Source organism: Jatropha curcas, chromosome 10 (assembly GCF_041381405.1).
Source record: "Jatropha curcas cultivar XTBG-Jc1 chromosome 10, XTBG_Jcur_1.0, whole genome shotgun sequence".
In the NCBI taxonomy this organism is placed as follows: Eukaryota; Viridiplantae; Streptophyta; class Magnoliopsida; order Malpighiales; family Euphorbiaceae; genus Jatropha; species Jatropha curcas.
Window position 1 is genome coordinate 26,221,608 of NC_143160.1, and position 23,078 is coordinate 26,244,685.

General features: G+C 34.2%; 2 protein-coding genes across 2 annotated transcripts; both read right to left on the minus strand.

Moving 5' to 3' along the window:
- Positions 1 to 86: 86 nt before the first annotated feature.
- On the minus strand, positions 87 to 5,833 carry LOC149493353 (ARM repeat superfamily protein). Its single transcript, XM_089715803.1, has 11 exons — positions 5,404 to 5,833; positions 5,099 to 5,231; positions 4,155 to 4,291; positions 4,016 to 4,061; positions 2,159 to 2,371; positions 1,472 to 1,975; positions 1,225 to 1,359; positions 902 to 1,117; positions 735 to 824; positions 406 to 650; positions 87 to 294 (listed from the first exon to the last, which is right to left on the minus strand). Exons 1-11 carry the CDS (start codon positions 5,676 to 5,678, stop codon positions 102 to 104), a joined length of 2,187 nt encoding a protein of 728 aa, XP_089571929.1. The 5' UTR covers positions 5,679 to 5,833; the 3' UTR covers positions 87 to 101.
- A 2,743-nt stretch (positions 5,834 to 8,576) lies between these two features.
- On the minus strand, positions 8,577 to 22,859 carry LOC105646466 (RING/U-box superfamily protein). The gene is made up of 12 exons (XM_012232324.4): positions 22,073 to 22,859; positions 19,564 to 19,680; positions 19,261 to 19,453; positions 18,798 to 18,958; positions 18,520 to 18,694; positions 16,580 to 16,641; positions 12,626 to 12,707; positions 11,485 to 11,542; positions 11,218 to 11,342; positions 9,480 to 9,563; positions 9,319 to 9,389; positions 8,577 to 8,972 (listed from the first exon to the last, which is right to left on the minus strand). The coding sequence occupies exons 1-12, from the start codon at positions 22,507 to 22,509 to the stop codon at positions 8,843 to 8,845; spliced, it is 1,695 nt and encodes a 564-aa protein (XP_012087714.1). The 5' UTR covers positions 22,510 to 22,859; the 3' UTR covers positions 8,577 to 8,842.
- Positions 22,860 to 23,078: the final 219 nt, after the last annotated feature.

The following is a 23,078-nucleotide window of genomic DNA, read 5'->3' on the forward strand; positions in this document are numbered from 1 at the left end:
AAATTTAAACTGTGCCAAAAAATTGCTGAGGTTATTTAAGTGCTTATGCTTTAATTTTGTTAAACGGCTTCCAGGGTAAAAACTTTCATATAAAGCATTAGTTAAATGAACAAACCATGAATAATAGACAATAACTTAACCAAGGAAAATGGACTAATCGGATAGTATAATAAAATTATTACAGAAGCATATGGTTTTGACTCACTTTTTAAAGCAATGACTGCCTGAAGCCGAACATCTTCATGAAAATAACCTGAATGTCTTATCAAAATCTTTAACGACTCCTCAAAATAGCTTAAACTAGTTAAAGAACACAACAAAAATAAATCTTCATAACTTTAATTTCAATTTAAGAATGTTGATAAATGAAATAATGGAAAAGAAAATACAATAGCTAAAGGATACGGTGCAAAAGAACTCTTTGTGTGCAGTGCAAATAAGCCAAGTGCTTGAGTTGCAGCTGCCTTTTCATCCAATACTCCTGTTCTTATACTGATATTTCGAACTCTTGGCTCATCATGAGCTTCATCATCAGACGAAACTCCACCAAAACCATTAATATTTTCATCATCAGATTCATCAATATCCACTGCAGAGCCATCATCGAGATTGCATGATAAGAATGCGAGGGGTACAACATGAGGAAGATACTGTGGGCAAAAATAAAGTTTCAAATGAATGCAGACATTAAAAAAAGAACAGAATAAATTTGTTTCCGCCAAATTCAAACAAACCTGCGTAAAGCTATCATCCAAAATTTCAGCTGCATTGCTAAAGAATCCATGAGTGTACTCACGAAGCTCACTGAATTCCAAATTGAAACCCTGAGAAAGATGTAGGCATAAATCAATTAGTAAAAGGATATTTTGTAATTTTCAAAGGTTATAGCCAATGTAATTACAGAAATTGCAGCTTCCATGAATGGGGGCAAAATTGGTTCCATCCTCATTCTCCCAACAGACATTGCAACTATTCCAACAAGCTCAGTAGCCCTAGCTCGTGATCTAAGATCCTCGTCATTTGTCAGAACCATGAAAGATTTCATTAACTCCAGAACCCTTTCAGCATATGGAATGAAAGCTTGCTCTGCAGCAGAGGCAATTGATCCAATTGCAGACTGCAACGATATTAAAATGGAACAGATTATAGTTCAAAGAAAAAGATGAGCATGTTGCCATCCGGTCAGGTGAATTATGTAAGCTTCTGGTGATGTATCTTCCATACCATGCATGTTTCCTGCAGATTACGGGGGCTGTTCTGAAGGGCTGCAAGTAGCTTCCCCATCAAAGGATCAAGGAAAGGGAGAATTTCCTCACCCATGTTCTCACAAAATGCTGCTAAAGCATAGTATGACTTTTCCTAACCACAATAATGAAAATTGACTATACGAAATAAAAAGAACTCTTAAATGCAAAATAATTACAACAATAGAGAAAAATGCCACATAAGTTGATGCTTTTTGTGCACTTACCTTTACTTCATCAGATGAATCCTCAAGGGCATTTAAAATGCAGGGGAGAACACTTTCATAATGAGATACAATCTCAGGCTGTAGATACTCAGCAAATTGACCCAATGCAAATGAGGCAGCTCCTCTAACCATTTGTTCTGGATCCCTTAATGCCCCTAAGACAATATGAAGAACCGGTTCCATTTTATGCTTCATTAAGTCCAAACAACCCTCTGAAACAACACCTAGAGCTGTAACAGAAGCTTCCCGATACTTAGGATTTGCATTCTGACTATTAAATGAAGCAAACTCAAAAATAGGGGGAAAGACATGCTTTGAGAGGTTCAAAGCCATAGTATCAATAACTTCAGCAGCAGCTCGATCTGGAGCAAGGTCATCATCTTCATCAGCATCACTTGATTCAGTGAGCAAGGGGCACATCACTTGCAGAATGGGGATGACCAACTTATACTTTTTCAGTGAAGATGATTTGTACTTGGCCAGCCACGAAATAATTTGAATAGCCTAGTATTAAGAGAAAGTACAGGAAGTAAGCAATAGATGCACAAAAACTGCAATGAAAGCAAAAAAGAAGCATCTATGTAAAAGCCCGTGAACTCATGCACAACTGTGTCTGAATTGCCAATGCCAGCAAGAGAAAAAAAAACAAATCCAATGAACTTCTATTTCATGTCCATAACATCATACCTGATGACGTGTGTTGGATTCCAAATTTTGACTTGAGCAAACTTCTAGAGAGAACTGCACAATGGATTTAACAGAATCTCCAAGAAGAGGAGCTGGAGATTCAATCAGCTCATCAAAAATTTCAAAAGCAATTACAGCAACATCCTCCTCCCCAGAAGCAAGGCATTGTCTTGCCACATTCAAAATGCTTGGAATGAACTGCCGAAACTTTACCTGCATAGATACTTCAAATCAATGCCAAAAAGCCTGCCGAAGTTGCATAAAAACTATTCAAAAGTCACCCTCAAAATAGGGAGCAACTCTTCTGGATTAAGAATATATACATATGAACAGAACATGCAACAAGAGAAAGCAATTAGCCTATGCATAAACATCTAGAACTTTCTATGCCATATCCAGCCAGGCGAAAAAATAATGTTTGATTTTACCAGCTAATTCTAATAAACATTGAGTTTTAAAAATATGAATTTCCATCTAAGTAGACCACGTGATGTTGCATAAGTGTGGCACTTTTGAAATTTTATGGTTTGAGTTATTACTTGTTTAAAACTATATCATGCAATGGTATTGAGTTATGAGACACATTCATTCCCCAAATTTTTTTTTAGCATTTTAAGAACATATCAGGTTTCCAATATTGAGGTTCTCTTTTAGTACACCAAGGATTGACCTTTGGTACTTATATTTTAGCTTTGACCACAAATTGAATGATGTCAACATATCAAGCAAAAAAAGAAATGTAAATCACACTCCGCAAAAATGAACACGTTAAGAGGTCAAGGTACCTAAAGAGGATCAAGAGGGATAAAGCAAGAAGCCAGATGGAATCTTGCAGTTTGGGAGTGTATGGGAACAGAGAAGTCACTCTGTTAACTAGATTGTCTAATAGAATTTGATTGAAAACAAAATGCTTGAGTGAAGGAGCACCCTTGTTCATATACCTAAGAACAAGGGAGGCATACAAGGTCGCCCAAACTGTATGCATCAAACTCACGAGTCAAAGTGGAGCTTTGGAAATGGAAGTTAGATTAAGAAGTAAAACAACTATTCTCCAAAAACTAATTTGGTTTTATGACCTGAAAATCAATTACATAGGGACGTTTTCCAATAAGGGGCCAGACAAAAGAAATTTGTATTTTAAATAGTAAAATTTATGAGTCCTCACTTTGCCTTTTCAAAAAGTAGAAACTTGAAATTAAGTTGTAATTTAAAACGCTCTATGCTCAATTCCTCCCACTTTGGAGAAAAAGAGGATTGTGTCCCCCTTATTCTATATCCAAATTTTTTCATTCCCCACTCTCTTCTTGCCAAAAATAAAAGGGTAACAATGACCATATTTCCTTGCCCTTTACATCCCACCTTTAACATGGCCTTGATTCATAACCTTATTTACATAGAAGTAACTAACTCCACAAAGCTTCCAGTGCCCCAAAAAGAAGCCCCAACGCCATGATACATGAATCTCTTTCTAATGTTATTTAAACTCCATTCAACTGAATATGTAAAATAAAAGGATAAATAAACATTAGGCAATACAAAAATAATAATGATAATAACAATCTGACAGATTAATGAAACAACAGTAGTGCTCTTTAAAAAATCCAGTAGCAGGTAATCATAATTGAAACATTAAATGCTGGACATTTGCACATGGAAGGAAAAACTAGTCAAGTAATTAACATGTACACAGTCATTGTAGAGATCATCAGGAGCATAAGAAACCACAAAAAAGAGGCAGTTACTCTCTTTTAAACATGTTAGAGTGATTGATTACTTTCAAATCATATTCGGCAAGCATGATACAACTATCAGAGATAACTGACAAAATAACAATATGTTAAAAGGATGTAAACGTACCACTTCATCTCCATCATTTGTGAACTCTAGAAAAGAACCAACAGCCCTGTTATAACGCAACAAAATTTTCCATAAAAAAATCTTCTTGATGAAAACTCAAGCAACAAAAATATCTAAAAATGAATTACTCAGGCAATACTTGAGAGCAGCGACTCTAACACGGTTACTAGTCTCATCTTGTAGGCACTTGAGTAAAAGAGCTTGCAAATCTGTGAAATGAGGTTGAAATGCACTCCCAATTGTTTCAGTTAAAGAGCTAAAAAGTATCAGCGCCACCTGGTTAATTATAAAAAAAAAAAAAAAAAGTAAAAAGGAGCACAACTAATAGGTCAATCTTTTAAATATCATAAAACAAATACAGAAACCATCAAGCCTTACTTAAATAAATTATGCAAGAAAAGCAAATACAATAAGAAGAATCAGACAACCAATCAAAATATTGATCTATAGCACTAAGCCATAATGAAAATGCTGGGAGGTCAAAAGCAAAGATAAAGAGGTCTTATCAAAACTTTTTCACTTGAGAAAATTATGTGTACGTCCATATGTATTTTCATATAACAGAAAATCTTTTGGGATATATATTTTAAGCAATAAGTATTTAAAATCAGGTTACCAAAAACAATGGAACATTTGCGACCATAATAAAAGCAGCAAACAACCCACATGCTACTAAACCAACAAAAGTTCTTAACTTCTTACAAAGTCACAATGGAATATTGCTCCTCTTATCATGCTCTTATTTATTTAGGAATAAAAAAGACGTGCATTAATAAAAGTTTGAAAATCTAAACTTGAGACAACATAAGAAAATTAAATTACAAAAAGAGTATTTAAAGTCAATGTCAACATAATGCAATTACATGAAACAAAATAACAAGACATAAAATACATAATTTTTTCATAACAAGAAGTTCCACCCATAAGACATGATCATATGCAAGTACTGAAATATATGAATCTATCTCCAATATATGAGTACTAACTGAGTCTCTACTAATTCAATGTCCAAAATACGAACACATGGATCAAGAAATAAATGGTATTGCTAGACAAGAAAGCATTTAAGTCTTGAGAGCTCACTTCTCTATGGTCTTCCTGTGCACTTTGACTACATTGGAACAAAAAAGGAAGCAAATCAGGCCACTCTCCTGCTGGAACAGCATATTTGGCAATAATACTCACTACATTTGCACTTGCTCGCCTTACAGGCGGACTGCAACAACAATGCAATTCATACATTAAAAGAAAAAAAAAAAAGATTTCTTAAAAAATATCAATACACCGATGAATTACGAGCATGAAAATTTCATAATTGAAACATTACATTTCTAAAGAATGAAGCTTTGTGATTGTAAGAGGCTAAGCAAGATAATCTATAAACTAACCTGTGCTCCAATGTGATGCTTTCAATGAGAGATTGCTTGACAAGCTGTTTGAGCTGAGGGGAGAGCTTAGCCCAGTGACCGGTGATCTTCTTGCGGAGGAGGACAGCAGCCAACTGGCGGACATTTGGAGTCTTGGCCGTGCGGAGGTGCTGAACTAGGGCGGGGACCACCTGAGGATCCTTAGCCAACCTCTTTATTTGCTCCTCCGCCTGCCGCCTTGCGTCGTTATCAGGCATCAAGAATTGAATCAACAACAATTCTAGAGATTGAGCCATCTTTAGCGTTTTAGTTTGCTCTGTAAGCAGAGAGGTTAGAGGTAGGCGCTTGGCCGCAAAGAAACGAGAACTGGCAAGCTATTTATGCTAACGCCTAAAAGGGTTTTTGCGTTGGGTTTTACTTTGCTTCTTATTGAAGAGACTAACGCTCTGTTTGGTAGGAAAAACAGAAAAAGGCAAGGGAGGAAAGAAAGTGAGGGAGTGATTGATTCTTTTCTCTCCGCTTGTTTGGGAGAGAGTGAAAATGAGGGAGGAGAAAGTTGAGTGAATGTAATGACATTCACTCAACTTGTTATTTTATTAGATATTATAGTTTAAAATATCAATATGCTTTTGTAATAATAAAGAATACATTGATGTTCACCTTGCATAAAATATCATTTTGATCTTATAAAAATTGTGCGTAACTCAAATGTAATTTACTGCTTGAAATACTAAGATGGTAAAAATGTACAACAACGACAACAGTAACAGCAGCAGCAATAATAATAATAATAATAATAATAATATTTTGAAAATGTAGTCAACTTAACATAAGTCATGAACAAAGGAAAATTTAATTCTAAACAATATATTGTTTGTCCGTTAAGTGCGTAGAAATAAAGATAAAGTTAAAAATAATGATACCTTAATAAACTAAGTAATTAATTTGAACAAACCCTCACCAAATTTACTATTTTTAAAAAAAAAAACAAGTGGTAGCAATGAAACTAAAATGACACAATTTGAAAATTTCGAATGATGTAAAGGAATATAGTAAATAAAATAAATTTTTATGTTTTTATTTGTTTGAATTGTTAAATTATCATATCTTATATGCAATACTTTTTTTTTTCTTTTAACTTATCATGTAAATTTTATTATTTTGTTAGTATTCTAAGTCGACGGTTCAGGTTCAAAACAGTAATTGAAACCGTGAACTTATGGTTTGATTCCCAATTATTTATTTTTTTAAAACCAAAATCGGCGATTTTGATTTAAACCTACGGTTCCGATTTGAAACTGTAAAAAACATGTTTTTAAGAAACTCCCAAGTTATTTTTTTTCTTTTATTATAATTTTTTAAAGTAACTTTTAAGAATTGTTATTTAGTTGATTTAGTTTTGTTCAGTAGTAATATTTATTATTATTATTATTATTATTATTATTATTATTATTATTTATTTAAGCTACAAATCTAAAATTTTTTTTTAAAAAATTTAAAATATATTATTTAATTTCGATTTAAAAACTGGAACAATTCTAAAACCATCTTAAAACCTACTTAAAAGTGATTCAATCTCGATTCCATCTTTTTTTTAACTGAAACCAATGGTTCTGGAATTGTGTCCACCGCTCCTACAAAACCCAACAGCACTTTGAAAACCATTAATAAGCCAAGCTCACCTTATCTCCATGACATAATAAATCGTTAAAATCCCTATCCACTGCCCATGAAAGACATGAACGATGTTTGAAATTGAGCAATAGCTGCCATGACAATTTTCTAGGATGTCGTTCTGGAATTCCGTAGAAACCAGTAAAACGAAACGTTGGTACACCTTCAACCTGCACCTTTACATTACATTTAGTGCATTTTACTCATCTCTATTTTGCTTTTAGTTTTATCAATTCAATTTTGTTTTTAAATAAATTAAGGTAATGTTTGATAAAACTAAAAATTAATGTTAATTTAAGTGCTCAAAATTATTAATTGTAAAATTACTTAAAAGCCTATTGACTTATTGTATTCTATGAAAATTTTAATTTTATTATTTTAAGTGAAATTTTAGCTTATTTGAAACTCTTGATATGCAGAAAAGTGTTATTAAACAACTTCAAAATAATTATTGCTGAAAGTTTGAATTTTAAGTAATAAAACATCGCCAGATCAACACTGCAAAAAAAAATTGGTTTGTGAATAATTTTAAATTGTTGGTCTCTTTTTAGCCCTTTGATGCCATAAATTTAGTATCAAATATGGTTCAATAGTACATCAGTTAAGTCTTATCATTTAGTATTACAACTTTTCCTTGGTTTTTTGGTTTTTCTTATGAATTTATTGATCTTCAACTTATTATATTGCATCAGAGTTTGTTAACGTTAATTTTCTTTTCGGTGAACTGCGTGTCCTTTTAAAGAACATTAAAATTTTTACTTACAGATTGTGACTCGGTTGACAATGTAGACCTGTTAAAGAACATTAAAATTAATTATGAGTTAGTTAGCAATGCAGACCGAACATGTGAAAAGAACTCTCGAGTTCGATCCTTACTAAATATACCTGCAGGGAGAGTCGAAGAACTTTAATTATGATTAAATCTCGAGCCGGATTAGACAGTTTCTGATAACAGAATCCGGATGCTAGTGATTTAAAAAAAAAAAAAAAAAAAAAAAGGAACATTAAAATTTCTTAACGAGCAAATTTGCTTTCTGCAATATGGAATTAAACAATCAAATAAAAATGTAATTTGCTCCTCCATTTATGGCACCGTTGATATGAGCTGTCATTCTGGTTTATTCAGCTTACTCATCAGTAAAAGAGCCTGAGTCGAAACTTAATTATTGGGAACTGAACTAATTCAACAAATTTTAGATCCAACGTGATCGAGGTTGAGAACAAAAAATAAATTCACAAAACTCAATCAAATCTGAATAAATTCACATCTTGACATTACTAGTAAGGATTAAATTTATAAACAAAGCATAATAAAAACTCGAGATTCATATAACGAACCTGACTAATATGAGATTAAGGATTAGTTTATTATTGTTATTGTATGCATAGTTTTATCTACAACTGAAAATAGCTGATTATACTCATCCCCCTCCAGATCTCCAGTTGATGTTATATACTCCTGGAATGTTTAAGGAAAAGGAATTTGAAGGAAAATAGGTTTTGTTCTGAAAAATAAAAGATAAGCAACAAAAAAATACAATTAATAAAAAAATTCTCACCGTAGATATCATGGTTACAAAGAAACTGGCCCTGTTATCTTCCTCTTTACTCTACAAACTAGTTAATGAAGCTATAACCTAACTCTAACCTAGCTAAATGTCAGAAACATAAACTTAAAAGGACCCATATCACATTCTTGTCAAAAACAAAAAGACATATATGTATATATTATATGTTAATGGGGCTTCTGTATGGAGATTATGATTGTGCTTTCTGAAATTTGAATTTATGAGTTGCTATTCTGAATTGGCAGGGAAGCACACCTATCTTCAATGGCCTGAGAGCTCAAAATTTTCCTAAGGGAGCGATATTGCAGACGAACATTCTCACCACTTTCAATAATTTTAAGCAAGTACCTGCAAGAACACGAATCATCAATAGACTTCCATATGTGACATGATAACACAAATGCAAGAAACTGCCTGATTTAACACTTCTCAAAAAATTGGTGACCGATGGTGGGTAGATCACAGCTCAAAATTCACAATGTCTCCATCTTTAAAATGTGTTCCCTTAGATGATAACTCTTTTATGTGTATTGTGATATTATCAAAAGCCTATTGTCTCAAACACACTAAAATGGAGACATCGTGTTTAGAAATACAACCGCATTCTTGCACTATTTAAATTAGCTTATATTATAACTCATTATTGGCAACAGCTTCTTGTTTAACAAGGGTAAGAGAAAGCCCCTAAACTCACCAGCCATTGAGACATTGTGAGGTGATAATTGCTTCCTTTCCAACAAACTTTTCTGGAGTCCTCCTGTTTCCCTGTATGATTCAGTATGCCCTTCAAATTTCTCAACTAATTGATTAGCAACAGCCACAAACAACAGAATATAGCCAGAGTGTTAAAACGACCTTAATAACTACTTTCTCATTGACAGAAAAAGGATACTGCACCCCCTTATGTAATCCATCATCAGCAGCAATATCTCCATTCTCCTAAAGACAAAACAATAATAATTATAATAATAATCTTCCTCTTCTTATCAGTCAAGAGCTTCAACACACACAAAGTTATGATGAAATATATTGACATAATTTTTTTTGGCAAAACTCACACTTCCTTTGAATTGAAAGTCTTCCAGAAAACTGCCTTTTATTCTTTTAAGTGTTATTATTATTATTAGTTCCCATTCCTTCTCCAAGTACAGTAACATCATAATAAAAATAGATAAAAACCACTGTTTAGAACCCATTCATAATAAACAGGAAATATGCCAGAACTTTTCCATATACAACTTATGAAACAGTTAAAAAAGAGCAATATTTATAAATCTTTTCTGATGGTTCTCATGGAAAACAAGAAAGTAATCAGAACTGAAAACCATACTGCCTTCTGGTTACCATAAATGAGGCACCATATTCTACTAAATGCTAGCAATCTAGCATGTGCATCTCAGGCACATAAGAAAAGCCTCATCACAAAAACTGAGCAAGACCAATTACTGTTAGAAGCTTTTGTGATTCAAAGCAATATTAAACAGTAGGCATGACCACAATTCCAAAACGGCTTTTAGGCAGTTTCTAAGACAGTTTTAAAACCGTTGGTTTCAGTTCTATTCCAGTTTGGAACTGAAATTAGATAATCTATTTCAAATTTTTTAAAATTTTCTTTTAGATTTGTTGCTTGAATAAATAATAATAATAAATATTATTACTGAAAAACACTAAACCAATTTAATAAAAACTCTTAAAATTTATTTTAAAAAACTAAAACAAAAAAATAAATTGGGAGTTTCTTTGAAAACATTTTTTTCACAGTTTCAAACCAGAACCGCCAGTTCCGGTTTCACAAAATGAAGCATCAAACCAAATCTTAACTACACGGTTTCATTTACGGTTTGGAACCAGAAACTGTTGTCCACAGTTCAGTGCCGGTTTTGACCGGTTTGGTTTCGATTCGGATCCATTTTAAAACTGAACCGTTGTCATCCCCAGTAAACAGGCTCAAAACACAGTTATAGACATGGCCATTGCAATGAATTTATGAAGAACCCATTAAATTATCAGAGTATGGAAGTTCTATTATTGAGTAGAACTTTTTTCAAGAAAGTTCTATTTTAGGGTTTCCAGCAAAAATAGCTCACAATTCTCAAGAAATGTTTAACCTTTTAGCCATATGCTTGTAAATTTGAGCAGTAGATGCAATATTATTAACATTAAAATAAATAAATAAATAAACATATCATTTCTAAGATGGTATGACCGTTATGCAATACACATGATAATCAAGGGCAAAGCTAAAAGAACATATATTAAGGGGCCAAATGGTTAAATCTTTATCCAAAAAAATCCCCAGATCCAAGATTCAGATCCCAGTACATGCAAAGCAAATTTCTTTTCTTTTTTTTTAAAGTAGAGCTGCCTCCCAACAATCCCCCCCCCCCCCCCCCCCCAAAAAAAAAAAAAAAAAAAATCTCTTTTTTCCTAACACAGCTTCGCTACAAGCCATTTATGGATATTATCAGGGAGTTCGTGCAGATCCACTTCGGTTTTGAATTAGAGACATAAAATTAAAGATGATGAATCAAGATGAACACAAGGAGACAAAGATCCAACATATAAAAAAGTAAGGCACTTATTTCAGCCATACCCTGCTTGGTCTTCTTGTTGAATCTGTTTGGTCGGACATTTCTTTGCGACGCTTCCGGAGAGCTGCATTATGAAATAGCCTTCGATCATCCTCCTGCTTTACTGCTGCCGCTGCAGCTCTTAGGGCTGCAAAAATATAAGAAGAAAATTACAAGGCTTGGGATACAGCTTTGATGTATTAAGAAGAAAAAGTAGAAGTCAATGTAGTTCAGAGTGCAAGTTAAATAATTTCAAGATACACAGATTAAATAAGTCAAGTGGAACCTACCTAAATTAGGAATCGAAGACCCAGGCTCAATTTCTGCATTGCAAAGGGTACATCTTGACTGTGATGCAAACAATAATTTCCTTTCATAAGTAAGACTATATTAATAAGGACACCAGAAGGGGAGCCACCCATGTACGCTAGAAGTGTAAACTATTTCAGTCTTCACAGAAAAAGGCTATCAAAGAATTTACATTATCAAATAATCAAATCACAGTTTTCCAATTATCTAAAACTGATGGCATGCAGTAACTCTTTTAATGCTTCCACATTTTGAAGAACTCTCGCCACTCAGTCTTGCTCTAAATGGAGAAACCCTCCAAGCTGTAAGCTACATATCCAAATTTTCCACATGAACTCAATTAAACCCCAAAATAGGTGGCACAACTGAAAAGGGCTGACCTTTGACCCCCAACTACAATCAGTAAGGCCATCCAGTGCATAGAACAAATAGGACCACTAGATAGCATAAGGATTCGACAAAAAATTTACAAGTTGTGGGATTTAACAAACCCCCCTACATGCTTCATAATACACATGAAACATGGAGAAAAATATGCAAGTGTTTGTATTTGTGCAATGAAAAGCAAACCAGACTGTCATGTGCTATACTAAAGTGCCCCAACTAAGGAGAGTCAAAGTGTCAAACTACAAGGGAAAAGATTTTGGCTTCTTTTTCTTGGAAATCTCTGTGTTCTTAGACATCATACACCAAGAGAATACACCTTGTTATCTGATATTTGTAAATCGGATAGAGATCCCACAAAGTACACCCTTCAGATAACTAACTCTATTATACACAGAAATGAGGGATGAGAGGATGATGTCAACCATACTAATGAAGTGAAGCGTGATCACAAAGCACCAAACTAGTTGAAGGGGAGGTTTTAAATGACTAGGATTCAAACAACTATGATGTATGGTCTCCTATGTATGATTTGGGTAATACAATTGTTGGCAAAAGGAATGCCATTAAGAAGGATAAGGAATAGCCAAAAAAAGAGCATTCCGTGTTTTGATTAAATTGCATGCTCTTTCTTCTGTGCACTATGGAAAGGGTAAATGTTATCTTCACGCAACTGTCCACAAATATTCTAAGCTTTATGGAAATACTTCTATGGAAAACAATAGAACTCCTACTTACCATTTCTAGGACTCTTCTTAGCATTAGACCACCAAAGGAATGTCCGCATGATACAAAAACAGCATCTTCAAGGAATGCACCACTATAACATAAACAAATAAATAATTATCAGCAAGAGGAAAAGAAAAAGTCCATTCAGCATTTATGCATTGCACCAGGAATATAGTGATGGATTCATCACGCAAACATGAAAAGAAGTGAAATCAGCAAATACACTGGAAACAGGAACTTGAGAAAGAAAAATGAATTAAAAAAGTAGAAAAAATTACAAATCAAAATATACAACAAAATTATGACACAGGACGAGCCTCTTAGGTTGTGTTTGCTGAGATAGACGGTGATATAAAAAAAGACAAATAGTTATCCCATCTTGTGTTTTGTGCAGACAGGAAAACAAATTAATCATTAAAAATAATTATTAATATTTTAAAAATATATAAGTTATTATCCATTAAGATAACGTATTATACCAAACAAAGTGACAAATAAAAACATAAACTAAATTAAATAAGATAATTCGCAAAAAAAATTCAATTTTTCTCAATTTATGATGTTTAAGAAATATATATTTACTATATTATTTTTATTGGGTATTCTTCAGTATGATTTTTTATTATTCTTGTCCCATGAGATTGGACGAGCTATCCCATGAGGACTGAAGCGACATAGGAAAGAAAATTAGACAAAACAAGAATTTATTTTTATCATGTCCAGTAAGTGCAAAAAGCACGTGATAAGGGCTGATAAATCAGCCAAGTCTTTAAGGCTCTTCTACAGCATCAAGCATGTCATTCAGACATTGCTCAAAAAAGTCCAAGGCATGTGATTTGAGCCTTTAACCTTAAAGTCTCCTAAGAATCAGTGACAATAATATTGTTTTATCAATTGAAATGTTGACTCATATATCATGTATCTAATTATTCTTTTTTCAATATCATGTGTAATATTTTCATTTATTAGGACTATTTTACAGAAGCAATGAAAATCATAACCACATGCAAGCTTAGCTTAACCATTTTTATATTTAATATCATTAATAGCATAAACAAAAGCCTTTATGGCTCTCTGAACCATTTTTATATTTAATTCATCAATATAAAAAAAGGGCTTCTCTCTATTCCCTCTCCCCCCCCCCCTTTTTCTTTTCTTTCTCTCTCTTCTGTCATCAACATAAAAAATAGGCTTAATGGCTCTCTCTTAACCATTTTTATATTTAATGTCATTTACTCTCTCCCTGTAATGTCAAACCTCATAAATAAACTCACTTAAAGGCTCAATACTACTCCTTTCATAATAACTATGCAACCATCTTCCTGATCCAAAGATCCCATATATATGTCAACACGCAGAAAAAACAGAAGCAACAAATGCTGCATCTGCAATAACCCCAGAAAGCTGTACCTCCCTTATCAACTCATTAACCGAGATGGGTTTCTGGATCTGGTGGAGGGTAGAATTAAAATGAAGGCGCGACAATTATATCTATATATCATGGGAATGGAGTCTGATGTCTAGAGAAGTAACCCCACAATAACTGTCATGTGTGGTACCTGTGTTGCCCTGGCCACAAAATCACAATATAGTTTGCTACTGCACCCATTTGCTTTGCAGGTGCAAGATCTTCATATGGGCTTTCAGAAATATCACCGCCATAGTTGCACAGGTTCAATCTTCAACTGCTCCCATGAAATATTTGGATTCTCCGTCTCAGCCATTGCAGCCAATGAAGTGTCACACCATCCGTGCTTCCCAAGGCTAGAGATACCTTGAGATCATTCTGGATGCCATGGATCTAAAAATATTGCTCCACCCTTGCCATCCATCCCACCAGGTCAATTCTGTCAAAACTGGGCATATCAACCTTCTTTATAGTTGGTGGCATATGAGCCTTGTTTATAATTGGTGAGGTAGTAGTGGAAAGAAGAGTTAGCATTGTTGGTCTAGCAGTGGAGGTATCTCCTGCCGGTGGTGCGAGAGTTAGAGGAAGTGAGGTCTCGATGGTGCCCATGATAGCCTTGCCTTTATTTAGAGAAGAAATCATGTTTTTAGGCCTGGTAAACCGTTGATCTTGGTCCAGATAGAAAGCAGTAAGTGCTTATTCGAATGGAGGTGCAATTTTAGTTTGCATAGTTGTCATATTCCTCTTTACCTCATCTATTCTCATTTCCATTCACGTTCTTATCATGAGAGGATCTGGCATCTTCCTTGAGCCAACGTTGTCTAGTGTCACCAATTGGTGGATCATCAATTAGATGATCATCTTTTTCAACACTCCGCAAATAAATTGTAATTGTCTTACTCCAGTCTAAATAATTAGTTCCTTTCAATTTATGTCCTGTGATTTTATTCATTGCTAGGATCAATTCAGTAATAGTAGTCTTAGAATCTGTAGGTGCAGATTCCATTATTAATAAAAACTAAACACCCTACCAGCAACGCAAAAATAGATACCAAAAAAAATAGCCTTTCAATGCAAACAGGAGCAGAAAGGTAACCTGAAACGCCAAATTGACAAAACTGAAAACGCCCCTACCAAAGCTTTGCCGGATCGGAGAAACAACCACCTAAGTAGACTGCTAATCTAAAAACAAAGCCAGAACGCAAATTCCGATCGCCGGAAACAGCCAGACGCACCGCCACGCGCCGTATTGTAGTAGAAAAGTAAATCAGCGCATGAGGCCTACGCGCAGGGAATCCGGTGACCGGATTTTGGGGGAACGCCGATTGGCAGCTAGGGCAGCTCCTAGAGTAGGCGGTGAGACAAAATAGTGACCCTAGAATGGTCACCAGCACTGACAACCACCAGACTCTTCAACACAAACGGGAAAAAATGAAGTTTCAAGAGCCACAGGCTCTGATACCATGTGAATTTAATGTGGAAAAATATTTTCTTGCTTTTTGATTCATCAATAGGGACACATATACATATACAAGATACTATACACCTATTAGGAATCTAACTCCTAACAGAGCTCTATTTACAACTAATCCTTAATAGTAATGTTTCTTAGACCACTACCCCCCCCCCCCTCCCCCACTCTCCCCAGCAAATACCAAAGAGAGAGAATTGTTAAAACAATATCATTTCAAACTTCAGTTGTCTGTCCATTATCTTCCAAACGAAAAAGATAAGAATACTAATCCATCCCATTCTCCTGGACAAGACAAGGTTACATATTTTGTGTTACTCTCTTAAGCCTTTGAGAAAACCTTACCACCTCACCTTCATTGCTTAAGAGAGCGTCAAACTTCAACAACCTCCTTCCTTATCTTAGCAGCCATCATTATCCACATTCTGTTTGTCTCTAGATCAAAGCTCCACGTTCCAATCCTTGAGAGCTTAATCTTGAAAGTTACTTGTTTTTGTTCTTTTAAATCCCACCACCTTGAACTTCTTTTTGTCATCTTTTAACATTTCACATCTAATACTACCAACTTATGTTGAACAATGAATGGTTTAGTCTCGCACTGCAAGTAAAAAAACCCCAATAACTTGAGGTCATTCCTTCTCAATGACTTAATAAATACATAAAATTTATAACGAGTGAAGATCGACATATAGAATGTTACTAAGAGTACTATCACATATATTTCTTCTTAGGCTAAGTTATTATAAGACTGCATGAGTAAACAGCAAGAAGAGTATAGTGGGTGTTTGTCCAAGAAATGAAAGAACCTAACAACAATACAAATTTGCAACTTACGTAATGCATCCATTTAAGAAACAATTGGTATATGTTCATATCAAGAAACTTGGTGTGAAACGTTTTACATGAAATGAATTTAACAATGTGGAACCACGATATGGTGAATATTATTATCACCTTGTTTTAGTAATACCTTATTTCATTCCAAATTGTAACTAGTCTTAACAAGAAATCAAACTTGGACATCCTTATGCCTAACCCAATGTGCCAAAAAGAAAAGAACTTGCAAGGACAAAGAATAACTCACGAGAATGGATCTGAGAGAACACTTCTTAATGATGGTTCTTTATTCAAGTTACATCGAGCAACCTGTAAATTAGAAGTTCACTATCATATTTCACATTATATACAGATGAAATGAAACTTCAATTCATAAGCTAAAAATAGAAAATTAGGCATCAAACTGGATAATAAGAAAGAAAGTTTGACACAAAAGAATAAAGATGAAGATATCCCTGTATTCTTTTACATGGTTCACCCAATAACATTTCTGCATCCATTGGCTTTTTCAATATTTTTCTTCTATTATCAGAATTTAAAAAATATTTTCAGCCAATTACAAAACTAGTGCTGAGCCAAAAGAAGTGGAAGTTAGGATTTGTTTTCTCTAAATACACAAGTACTTTTCCCTTTAGCAGTTTCTATTAATTTCTTATGTTAGGTTTTCCAGTTTACGAAAGAGACATCTTTTATTTTAGATTTAGTCATTAAGCTAAGCAAAGAATTTCTTGTTTAGGAGATATTGATGTTAGCTAACAAGCGTTCTTAATTAGAAGATTATTTATATTTGCTTGTTGGATGGTGTTCACATGGAATTTTCCCATCTAAAAATTTTTTTATGACACAATTACGAGGACTTCTTTTAGCTTATTTTTTCCTCTCTATATTTACTTTTACTTTGCTGCAATCATGTTCACTCTTTGATGCTCTATGATTTCTCCATTCCATAGCAACTTCTTTGCATCTGATTTGTGTCTTACTCTTATTTATCGTAAACCTAAATCCACAAAGCCATATAGCCTAACCCTTCACCATAATACATGAAGCAACCAGGTTTCGCCTGCTAGAAAAACAATAATGGACATGTTGCTCAAAGTGCTAAATTACTTTCATAGCAGAAGGCTGAAACTATTCTTCCATGGAGAGCACTATTTCTTTGTGTGACGTTCAAAATTTACAAGTTGATATCAGAGCACATAATGAACTATTAGATTAGTAGAATCACAGAAAAGATGATTCACAAATATTTCTTTAATTATTATGACTTCAAGAATGGAGAATGCAGTGACTGTATACAAGCTATATGGCCAAATTGTTGGAAGAACCTAATCACAGATCTGTCCCCCATTGAACCCTGTATTTTGGATGCATACCCTAATTTTTTCAGCACAAATAACAAGAGCTGCTTTTGGCAAAGTACATTCTCACTGAAAGTCAAAAGACAATCTTACAAACAAGTCATGAAGGAAATAACATCAAGACTGAAAGAGCAAGTTGCTCAATTGGTGAAATTGCCATCAAATAACATCCAAGACGCAAAACCCCCCACGATGAAGAGTAGAAGTGGAATTTGAAGAATCAAATGTCTCAATTTAAAGACATGAAAGATGATGAGCAAGAATTGGAATCAAAGAAAATCATTATAAGCCTAATCATTTGAGCAGATTGTTTTGTGCAGAAATAATTAGAAACAGTGGAAGAATATGGGAAATTGTTGAGATTATAATGCAAATACACGAAGGCAAAAACATCATGAACAATCAAGAATACGAATGGCACGCAACTCATGAAGTATGATTTCATCTCATTACCACCCTGCCAAGACTTCTCACATCAAACTCATCGATTTTCTAATTTACTAATTTTTTCCCTTCCAGAAGCCCTATTACATGAGCTCGAAAACCTTCCCCAATGCTTCACTATTAAAGTATTAAAATCCATCAAGCAATTGAGTATTCCCAATATGAAATTAATTGCGGGTAGATTGAACATATGTCCTTCAACAATGAGGACCATAGACTGAACAGTATATTTTGGGCAAACATTCAAGGAACACGTTATTCTTGGAAAGAAAGACACTAGAAACTGAACATACACCTATTTTTGTATAACCTGATTCAAGCGACTGAGGTAGCAAAGGAAAAGAAAAGGTTCGAACAAGTTGAGAAGAGGACCAAATATACGTACATAGTTATTATCAGACTGATTGCACATTACATCCTCCTCAGCTGAAAGGTCATCCATAAACTGGCTTACGGATATTGGCACATAGCTTTGAGGAATGACATGACCTGCTGCTGCAATTGGAGAACAATCTAATATGGCATTGCCCTGTGGCATAAGCCTAAATGCCAATGATGTCCTGCAATCACAAAAATTAAAGGTGGATTGAATTGGAAATAACTGATATACTTCATTACAAACACAAAATGCATTATAAAACTAACAAACAAAAATGGTTATACCTCCCACCATTATTAGTGCCAGATGAGTAATCAAGAGCTGCTCTATATGAAGCTGCAGGACGAAGGCCTGCAGTAGCATGGCTAAGAGCCTTGCCAGTGATGAGTAAAAGATCCATTGAACCACAATCAGCCAGGTACCATCGACCATTGGGGTCACAAACCTACAAAGGCAAGAAAATTTTAGATGATTTAAATCTATAACAAATAGAAGAGGAGAAAGCAGGTCTGATTGGTTAAAACAGCCATCTATAACTAGGAAAGTAATCACCTGGCTCAAATAAATAATGTAAACCAGGAACCAACAAAAGAAAATAAAAAACAAATTCAAGTTTGTCCAAAAGACAAGGGAAGTAACATAGAACTATGAAGAAAGCATTTGAAGCAAACGCATATGTTAATACTAGTTGAAAAACAGCTAGCATAAAATAACAGTTTCAGATATTTTTCAAAAGTAGAAAGAAACCTGTAAACCAGGAGTATCTGAAGAAATGAGTGTTAACAATCCCTTCTCAACTTCACTATTAACTGCAGACTTCCCTCCTCCAATAGCCACCTTTCCATTTTGCAAGGAAGCATGGGAATAGGTGGCAAGAAGTACTGATGAGGACACCTCATTTGCAGGTAAGGGGGTATCATCAAGTAGAAGGTTGAAGACACTGCAAGAAAGATAGATTGTAAGGAGATGTTACTGAACCATGAGAAAATAAGAAAAGAGTATATGAAGAGAAAATTCTTAAACAAAACTCCATCATCACCATATCCTTACTCGCTCCGCAAACGAAGATGCCTAGCTATTGCACATAAAGCAGCACGAGCCGCTTTCCCCATGCACCTAAATATTTCAGCCATGCATGGAGGAGACGAGTCACAATCTTCCAAAGCCCTAGCACCAAAAAGAAGCTTCTTAAAGATTATAAAACAATGACAATAGTCAATTCTGAAACCAATCTACAACTACATCAGCCATGCAGACACACACAAATATATACTCCCACAACCCCCACCACAAAAAAAAAAAAAAAAAAAAAAAAAAAAAGAAGAAGAAGAAGAAGAAGAAGAAGAAGAAGAAGAAGAAGAAGAAGAAGAAGAAAAAGTCACCCTTATACAATGAGAAGATCAAAATAATGAAGCATAAATATTGGCCTTAGATTCAACCAAGTCCATCTGATACAACTCACCTAGGTACTAAAAAGAGACAACGCAATGGAGGTACTACACTAGTCCATGCATGCTGATGTGTTCTAACTTTAAGAGAAGGACCAACAGGAAAAAAGAAACAAGGAAACAGAGCACCTATTTACTAATACCTAATATTTTATATTGATATCACAATAGCATAATACCAATTTTATTGGCACCAAAAGGGATTGCACAGAGTGAAGAGCTGATAACAGTAAAAATGAGAAAACTCTTATTTTTTATAAAACAGATAATAGTTGAGTAACTAATCAAAATTAATATTTAGGTTATCTAATTATTTTTCTTGTAAATTTCACCATCTAGGAGAATTAGTTGTTGCTTTTTTGAGATAATTAGACTTTTGTTATTGTATTAGGGGATCTGCTTCATGGACCAACATTTCAAGCTAACATTAACAAACAAAAAGGCTCTTAATAAAATTTTCTAAAAGGGATTCAAAAGAAAACAAAAAATCATTATACTGTTTGCGTCCATTACTTTATCAGAATGTGTGCTTCATAGACTTACTGTTTCAAATGAGCTGAGCAGATCTGTACATAAGCCACTCAAAAATTGGCTCGAAAAAAAGGCACCTTGAGGCTTGTTTATTAAGCTAAATAAGCAAAACTCAAGCTTTATTTCCAAGCTCATTTAATAAACAAGCCAAGCAAGGGCTAGTTATAGATCAAATTTTTTAAGCTTATGAGCCGGTTTACTTTGGATATGAACAGAGTAAAATGAAAACAAAGTATTCATATAGCCGATCCCGACTAGTTTGGGATTAAAGTTTAGTTGTTGTTGTTGATCCGATTCATTTAGGCTTGAGTATAATTCGAGTAGTAATTTAGTTTTAAATTTAATGTTTGTATTTTCAATTATAATATGCATAAAGATAATTAAAAATTTATTGAAAATGAAACGTAAAATAATATTATCAAAAAATTTTGTAGTGAATACCCACAAACAAGCTCAGATGTTTACACAACTTAGCATACAAAGCATTAAATAAATAAATATTATCGAGTATCCACTAAGGTTTTATCACTTCAATCCCTGTTGTTTCAAAATTAGCAACTCCGTCCCTGAACTAACTTCAATGACAAGTACAAGATTCTGAGGGAATGAAAATATTATAATAATATATGATATATTTCAAGTTTTTGGGGATCTGAGTGTTGTACAGGTTAAAACTTCAAGGATATGTGTAGTGAAATTTCTTCAAGGATAAGTGTAGTAAAAATTTTCATGTTTATAAATATTAACTAAAGTATTGGGTCTTTAACAAATATCGGGACCAAAAATGCAAATCTTAAACGAGCAATAATTGATGTACTCAATATGGTAAACCTTAGGGTTGTTGTAAGATTTACCCTCAAGTATTTTAAGATTTAAGTATTTTTATAATGATTTAAATTAAATATTTAATTTTTAAGTAACGACATCAAATAATTTATTTCATAACTTAATTTCATCAAAAGAAATAGCTAATTTAGGCTCATAACTAGCACCTTGCTCAGCTATTTAATAAATAAGCCAAGCTCAAGCCTTAGTTTACAGCTTCTTTAATAAATGAATGAGCTGCCTGAGCTAGCCAAAGCTCCACTCAACTTAGCTAGTTTAAAATCCTGCTTCATAGTCTGAAACCTGTTACTTTACGGGCATTGCCAAATGCAAGGTTGCCCAAACTCTTCCACCAAATATTTATAGTTATCAACTACCATTTTCTAATAAAAGAACAAATCAAGACAGTCAGAGCCAGCATCTTTATATACAAATTCTGTCAGTTGTTTGACAATTTCTAGGTATTTAATGGTGATAATTGGCAATGTCTCATTACCTAAATAATATTAGGATGAAAAGAAGAGTCGTGACAAGAGGAAAATGACTTGGCATAGGATTTTTTTTTTTTTTTTTTTTTTTTTTAAATGTGGGTTCTAGCATAAAAATTGATTTCTGCATAATTTCAATCAAGCAATATACTGATCAGTAGAAACTAGACTTGGTAAAGCTACTTTAATTTACCTAAATTAAACTTATACTACTATTTTCTTTCACACACAAATTAATAGAAACAAAGTAAAAATTCTATCACTTACCTTCCAGCCCTGTACATGTACACGCCACGGCTGCCGCCTCCCTTACTGCCAACGTTCTGAACCCGACACCTGAAAAACAAGCGCGCTGCTTCCAACCCACATCTCATAAGCGCAGCATCCTCACTGCCTAATTCAATGACTGCAGCATTATGCCTCATCAAGGACCCAGAAAGAGCCTCCACCGCCTTCATGTAGAGCCCAGATGGTGCCCCATCAAAAGGTGCTATGTCAGATAGTCTAACCTTGGCCAGCATCGGAGCTGCTGGCTCAGCGGGGTGGTGCACAGCCGTGATGGACGGCGCAATTACATGATCAACTGACAACGAAGTTAACGGCGGTTGGCGGTGAGGAGTTGAGAGTAGGCCAAGAGAAAGAGGGGATTGGGTAGGTGTTGTAGAAGAGGATGTCAGCTGTGGCTGCATCATCATCACAACCATTAATCATTCTGATATGTAGAAATGGTTTTTAGGGTTTTAGAAGATTTAAATTAGGGTTTCACAGAATCATTTCTTGTTTTGCAAAAAGAAGGAAAATTTAAAAAGAAAGAAAAAAAAAAAAAACAACAAATGGTATTTGTTACTGATAAGTTGTACAGTACAGGTTTCGTGGGTTTGACGTGTGTATTGTATAGCAGAGAGACTAAAAGCTTCAAGCTGTGGTTTCTTTGTATTTGTGTTTGTATTGACAAACTTTGGGAAGTGTGTATTACTTCGGAGGAGTTAGCTGGAGAAACAGAGATGAACGACTTATTCCTTGAGAGTGAGTGTGTGGGTGTTTTGCTTCTGGGCCGGGGTCGATTTCTGAAATTAAAATTTTGCAGTAAATTACAATTAAACCTAATGCCATTTTTGAGAAGATTGACGAAGTAAAATAAGTGTGAAAGTAAAATAAAAGTATAAAATTTTAATATTCATTTTCCTCTCAGACGTAGACTAAAAATAGGGTAGGAAGGGCTAAAATAAATTTATTTTATATTCTCTTCATTATTTTCACTAAACTTAAAATT

Bases quoted from the DNA above. Each gene is read 5' to 3' on its own strand.
- LOC149493353 (XM_089715803.1), bottom strand. From the start codon at position 5,678: ATGGCTCAATCTCTAGAATTGTTGTTGATTCAATTCTTGATGCCTGAT. The intron at 4,062-4,154 runs GTATTGCCTGAG...GCGTTATAACAG, and splicing joins GTTAGAGTCGCTGCTCTCAA to GGCTGTTGGTTCTTTTCTAG. The intron at 651-734 runs GTTTGTTTGAAT...TTTTGCCCACAG, and splicing joins TGGATGATAGCTTTACGCAG to TATCTTCCTCATGTTGTACC.
- LOC105646466 (XM_012232324.4), bottom strand. From the start codon at position 22,509: ATGGTTGTGATGATGATGCAGCCACAGCTGACATCCTCTTCTACAACA. The intron at 9,564-11,217 runs GTATGGCTGAAA...TTTTGTCTTTAG, and splicing joins CAACAAGAAGACCAAGCAGG to GAGAATGGAGATATTGCTGC. The intron at 9,390-9,479 runs GTCGTTTTAACA...TGAATCATACAG, and splicing joins ATGAGAAAGTAGTTATTAAG to GGAAACAGGAGGACTCCAGA.